Consider the following 6,731-nt stretch of genomic DNA (forward strand, 5'->3'; position numbering starts at 1 on the left):
TTGTAGTTACTGTTAAGATCCGGCGACCATGATATTTCGATCAGTCCATAACAAAATGCCAATGGTAAGTATGAGCGAATACGAGCTTCTGATAATATGAGTCTACGCATATAATCCGCTACAGCATCCATAACAAAATTCATTCGCGACTTTCTTGTCCAATCACGAAGCCATTTAGAGAGTAGGATCTAATTACGCCCAGGTAAAGCAGGCAGCCAAACTCAACCGAATCTTATCCCCGAGTTCGGCTCCCATTTCCCCCCAACTGGTGCGTTGCCCCCTGGTGGACCTTGCACAGGGCCATTGCCGCCCGGAGACGGCGCAAATTTGATACCCATATCCGGCGTCCACATGCCTTGACCCATCGGCGCGACCGGTCTAGGTTGCTGTGGTGCTCCAGCGCTGTCAGCCCAGGATTGGATATTTGACTCAATGGGGCTATGCAGCGGCTGGCGGGCAACCTGAGGCGGCTGATAGAACTGGGAGGGGCTCGGTGCGGCCTGGTAACCCTGGGGCGGCTGCTGCTGTCCACCGCGCTGGTTCAGTGATAGAGAAGACAATGGAGGCATGGAGAGCTCGCTGTACACATGTTAGTGAAAGCTCTAGATGTGCCTGCTGGAGGGTATACTCACTCCTCAAATGCTCTTGCATCCTTCCGCCTCTCGGTGACCCAATTCCGGCACTGGTCCCGGAACTGACCGACGATTCGACTTAGATCGTTGTAGAATTTACGCCCTACCTCTACGTTGTTTACGATCTCCTTATATTTATAATAAGCATTATCAAGCTTCTGTAGCGCTGCCTCGCGCTCTCTTGTCCCTCGGTCACCTGCGGTCTTCTTCTGCGCCTCGAACTCGCGGTTGACCCGAGTGATGTCCGCCAATAACTTTTCCTGCTCAGCGGTCTCTTTATCGATCAGTTCTAGATCAGGTTCGTAAGTAGCATCGAGTCGCTTCTCAAAAAAATCTTCAAAATGCGCTGCCACTATGGGCGTATTTGGATATGCTCGTTCCAGACGTGCCGCCTCTTTGAGAATGTCAGGTTTGATATCGTCTGCTCGAGCCTTTTCTCGTAAGATCTCCACGCGTTTGCGTCGGCGTGATTCTAGCCGCAGCACATCGTTGTACACCCCACGCAGCCTTCCCAAGGCTGGTTTCACAGCCTCCGGGATCTCTGTCTTGCGGCTGCTCGGAACAAAATCCATGATGCCGCGGTCAGGACCTGCAAGAATGGTCAAGGTAGATTCCACCGCGTTGTATTTATCACGCACAACGCCATCGCTAGAAATAGAAGATGCGAAGTAGCCCTCGATCTCGTTTGCCTGTCCCCACAGCTTGACACCGTGGGGATCAGATCTGCCGTTGGGGCGATTCCACCGTTCCGTGCCGTATTTCATTCGAAGTTTGTTATCCTCTTCTTCCTCAGCGGCAAGCAGTGCCTTGCCTTCGTCAAAAATCGCACAGTCTGCCGTCCGCAGCTTATCAATATCTGCGAAAGACCGCTGAATTCGGCTCAGCGCATCACCTTGGCGGATCTCTTCAGCGTGTTGAACCAGGCTGCCAGGGAGGCCGAGCGGCTTTTCCAGTGCCTGTAGCGATCCAGGAAGGTTGAGGCTGGATAGTATTTCGTGCAACCGCTCGGTAAGTACTTCAAGCTCTTGGATGATGTTTTGATTCACAAGGCGGTCACGACGCTCCTCGTAGATCGACACGGCCACGTGTACCGAGTAAGGTACAAGTTTGTGAAAGAGTGGCGGGCCAAATTCTGCATGGTCACCGAGATAATCGCCAGGATTGGCTAACTGCGGCGGGATACGGGCCACAGCCATATTTGCGCGCTCGAGAATTTTGAGTTCCGACTTAGCGGGAACGGGATCTTGATTTGTTAGCAATCGAACAGAAGGCAACATGTTGTGGGTGCCTACTCAGATAGATCATATCATTATCTCTTTCTGCCCTCTGGAGATCGTCCTCTAGTCTCTTCTTTAGCCCATTCAAGTCATCCAGGACGGCTTTGCTGAGGTAACCGCCTCTACTTTCCTTCAGACCCTCGTCCACACACGTCACGGCGTCTTTCAACCGCGCTACTTCCTCCCCGTATTTGCGCTTCTCAAGGCAGTCACATGCTGCCCGGAACTGCGCCGCCGCAGCAAAATGATGGTGCTTCGCACTCATGTGGTGGATCCAGCTACTGCTGATAGCCTCGCTTTTCATCGCTGCCTCGCCCGCAAGGTTGTAGAGGTCACTAACCCTAGCGGCTACCTTGGAGATGCTCGCATCCTTGTATTTGTCCAGAACGGCCTTTTGCCAGAAACACTCCTGGCTCTGTGCCAATTGTAGTTGCATCAGAGACTCTAGTGTCGATTCGTCCAAGTCTTCCGGCGGTGTAGGCATGCGCAGCTCTGGCAGCACTGCCGTCTTCATGTGGCTTAAGACGCCGGCTGCCTGGTTGAAGTAGTTCGCTGCGGTCTTGAGACCATCGGGAGATCCGCGATTTGATGCCAACCCAAGCTGGCTGTAGAGGACGGCCAGGTTGAATAGTATATTGAGAAGTTCGTACTTGAGATTGTTCTGTACTAACGGCCGCTCGGTGTTGTATCCTAGTGCCGGATACCAGGTAAAGTCTGCGCCAATCTGTCATTACCATCCTCGTCAGTATGCACTATAGACAAGTCTTAACGGGTAGGGCTATGGATCCGACTGCACATACATCTATCGGGAATTTTCCGGACACCCACATCAACTGGCCCGCGTATGCCTGCAGCTTCTTGATACCACTAGGATGGGCCTCGCGCACGTTGACTGCATCACGGCGGAGTGCGTCGATCACCTCGAGGTCATGGCGAAACATATCCGGGTGTTGGTCATATTTCTTGGAGATGTACTGCCGAAGGGCAGTGGAGAGGGAGATGTGTGTCGACTTGCGGAAGGGCAACGTCAGCTGGTTGCTGCTAGGATTCATGTTGTCAGTTGCCTGTGGCTGCTGCGACAGATGGTGATGTTGCTTGCGACTCACGAGGACATGGTTCCGTGAAAGAGACGAGTTCACAAGCCAAGATCTACCTCGAGTAGGTATTCTCACACGTGTCTGGCTGGCGCATCAAGGACTGGATGACCTCATTCCCGCCGTTGGGCATCGAGTGCTGTGTTGTGGTTGGCGGGGCATGTTGCTGTGGTGGGGTTCCAGGTTTAGCAGGAGTCGTGGCTATGGCTCCACTTTCAGCATGTCATGCATCCTTCCATGACTTATGTAATCAGTCTCCAAACATGTAAGTGCACCTCCGATTTGGCAGGGAATGTTGGTTGCTCAGGGGGAAAGAAATGAGCGACGAAAGTCATGTTCATCTTTTGAGCCCTTGAAACTTTTATGCACTCCTATCAAGGCTGGTACAATGTTCATCTGTGAATACTTTATGATCACCGTCAAGTCACGAAGCTAAACATGTAAACGAGTTGGGTTGGCTGGTGCTTGTATGGCCAATCACCAAGTCTCGAGGCGGGCGGTCGTACTCAGGTTGTTATGTTTTCTGAATATCGCTCTATGTGGCTTGTCCATGACAGAGATGTAAAGCTCATTTGCCGCCTCTTTTGGTGTGTTTTTTGGGAAGTGGCAATCCCCTTGGCCCGAAGAGTTTCAAAACTCTCAGCATGTAGCAAAATCGATAGGAATTCTTCAAGCTGGACACTGCGCTGCACATCATATACAAGTGGATAAGCTAAATAGCCAGAGATGTACGCCAATGAAGGTTTTGATCAGCACAGAGAATATCGATTCCAGCTCTCTTGGCATGCCACAAGTAAGCAATCCTGGTGAGTCCCAACCTAGGCTGTCACCGCTGTAATGGAGACTCGAAAAACGTTACCAGCATGGTAGCCCAATTTTTGGACTTGTACCACAGTGGCAGTACGTGGTCGAATTCGCCGATGCTTTGTTAATGCATATTGTGACAGTATAGTTCACGACCGGACATCATTACGGACATCCCCACCTGCAATACCCAAACAGCCATCTCGCCGCATAGAACAATCTAGAGATGCGAAACACTCTTTCTTGAGATGATATACTTAATATATGCAAGTCAATGGATTGTAAGCATGAGACGCTCTGAGTGATCCTTAGCCTCAGTGGATGTCAATGATCTCCTTGTTTGTCCCGCGTCTATTGATCAATACACGTGCCAACCAGAATCCGTTCCTAAGCACAAGTTCTCCAACAGACTAAGCTTCGCTTGGAGTCAATGCTTTCCAAAAGTCAGAATAATCTTCGAGCACGAATCCGGCTCTAAAAGTCGTGTTCAATGTCTCAAGGACTTGCATCATCTCTCAATCCAGCGTGAAGGCTCGATTATAGGTTCAAATGCGTCACTGAATGAATTCTAAATATGCTCTTCAGCACTTTCATTGGTACTTTACATCCCCAGAAGTACCTTCAAATGAGTACATGCGTGACGTTCAAATATAGCCTGAATAAATTACGGACTCGCACCACTATGGTTAATTTCAATAATCAACGACAAGGCTCCCCATGAAGTCCCCGGACTGCAGTCATAATCTCTCTGACTCGTTATTGACTGCAAAACTTTACCCATGGACCTGGATACCTTACCAAACAAGCTGGTCTTGGGAGCAATTAGCGCGGACAGCCGAGGTCGTGACAGGAAACAGATGATCTCGGTACCGACAGCGCATGCTAGTGACAAGCATCGGAGGGATGTATATATATCCTCAAAATGGGATACCCCTGTTTGTTGCGAGTTTTCCAAAGGAGGGCTCCAACGAAGTCCGAACCATGGTGATATAAGTAGTGACAGTCTCAAAGCTAGCCTGGAAATCTCAATCTTGGCGTTTTGAGAGGTTTCCTGCCTCAACTTCTGAGACTATTGAGACTCTTGTCACCTAATCGTTACCTTACCAAACCTAGCCAAGCCCTTCAAAACTTGACAAACATGGAGCTATCAGTGGTCTTTCTATACCTGGCTATTCCAAGTCTCCTATTCTCCGTCCTTCAGCAAATTCTTCAATGGAGGACGAAGAAGCTAGGACCCGCTACCAAGTTTCCAGGGCCAAAGCTCTATCCCATCGTCGGCCGTGTTCATGACCTCCCGAGATTTTCAATGTGGTTGAAGTTTAAAGAGTGGGCTGATATATATGGACCTATCTACCAAACGAAGATGCTGAATCAGAACTTCATCATCGTCTCAGATGAGAAAATTGCAGAAGAGCTGCTCATAAAGAGAGGACACATTTACTCGGGCCGTCCCCAAATTAGAGCACTATTCAAGCATAAACAAGGCCCTGCATATGTTGCACTGATGGATCGTCATGGTAAGCCCTAACTAACATCCACAAGAATCCAATGCTTCACTGCTTCAATGCAATTCAGAACGGCTACTAATAGAATATTTTCTTTTCAGATATATGGAGTCGCCAACGAAAATGGGTACATGCAGCAATGGCCGATGCTCACAAGCATCACTTCTACGGCCATATTGAAGCCGAGTGTAAACGATATCTCATGAATCTTCTCATCGATCCTGCCAAATTTCTTGACTCGACTAGAGAGCATTGTGGGCGTATCATGAGTCGCTTGGCTTGGGATGAAGCGTCGCAAGGCAAGATGAATGGCGAGAGTGCTGACTGCACACTCCACTGCATGTCGGTATCAGGACCAATCGTCAATACTTTGACTCCATTGTGGCACATTCCAGATCCGGTCAATCCTTGGAAGTCCTTTGAAAGAAAGCGCGAGGCGACACAGCGAGCTTGGTGGCTGAATAATTATCAAATCGCTAAGGAAAAATTTCAGCGAGGTGAGCTTCCTTCAGACACTTGGGCCTATCGATACATCGAGCAGGTGCAACGCGAGAACGGGTCCTTGGAGCAAGACGAAGATCAGGAAATATATGCCTCATGCACTATCGGGTTCTTCAATCTTGTCGGTGTTGTAACGATCTCAGGCCCGACAAAGTTCTTTCTCATGGCTATGGCGCTACATCCTTACTGGCAGAAGAAGGCGCAGGCAGAGATCGACCGTGTATGCGGAGACCGCTTCCCAACCATTGACGATTTTGCAAGCTTGCCCACGGTGCGTGCTTGCCTGAAGGAAACTATTCGATGGAGGTCTGGGGTCCCACTAGGTATGTCTGAATGATTTCCGGAGGTGATCGACATGTTGATTTATTTGTCAGGGGTGCCTCACCAAGCTGAACGAGACGATGAATACCGTGGGGTCACAATAAAGAAAGACACCATCATTCTAGCTTGTGAATGGTAATACATGTTCAATGCCGAAATTGGCTCTACGAAGACTAACATCTAATCAGGAGCATCAACCGGGTACCGGAGAAATACCCCGATGCCGAGAGTTTCCGTCCGGATCGATATCTTGAGCCTGGCTGGCCAACATACCAAGAACCGCTTACCAAATATCCCAACTTTCGCGACGGAAAGTCCATGCACACTTTTGGCTGGGGACGCCGCACCTGCTTAGGCAAGGACATTGTAGATGATGAAATGTTTGTCACGGGTGCTTCTGTGTTATGGGGCTTCAACATGTCTCAGAAGATTTGCCCGCGCACTGGTGAGCCCGTATCAATTGACACTCAATCGACCAACTCACACGTCATTCTTGAGCCATCACCATTCTACATGGACTTCAAGCCCCGCAGCGCGGTAAAAGCCAAGTTGATCATGGACAATTACTCATCTGTGCAACCTATTTTAAAGGTTTAG

The 6,731-nt window shown here is 49.6% G+C and overlaps 2 protein-coding genes across 2 annotated transcripts; one reads left to right on the top strand and one right to left on the bottom strand.

Moving 5' to 3' along the window:
• Positions 1–628: 628 nt before the first annotated feature.
• Positions 629–2,961, bottom strand: UCRPA7_8467 (putative ph-response regulator protein pala rim20 protein; the record flags this gene model as incomplete). Its single annotated transcript, XM_007920980.1, has 3 exons — positions 629–1,875; positions 1,925–2,633; positions 2,710–2,961. 3 exons carry the CDS (start codon positions 2,959–2,961, stop codon positions 629–631), a joined length of 2,208 nt encoding a protein of 735 aa, XP_007919171.1.
• Positions 2,962–5,976: 3,015 nt separating this feature from the next.
• Positions 5,977–6,731, top strand: UCRPA7_8468 (putative cytochrome p450 protein; the record flags this gene model as incomplete). The annotated part of the gene is made up of 3 exons (XM_007920981.1): positions 5,977–6,136; positions 6,188–6,269; positions 6,323–6,731. The coding sequence occupies 3 exons, from the start codon at positions 5,977–5,979 to the stop codon at positions 6,729–6,731; spliced, it is 651 nt and encodes a 216-aa protein (XP_007919172.1).

Source organism: Phaeoacremonium minimum (genome assembly GCF_000392275.1).
Source record: "Phaeoacremonium minimum UCRPA7 unplaced genomic scaffold PA7_03_scaffold_596, whole genome shotgun sequence".
Classification (NCBI taxonomy): domain Eukaryota; kingdom Fungi; phylum Ascomycota; class Sordariomycetes; order Togniniales; family Togniniaceae; genus Phaeoacremonium; species Phaeoacremonium minimum.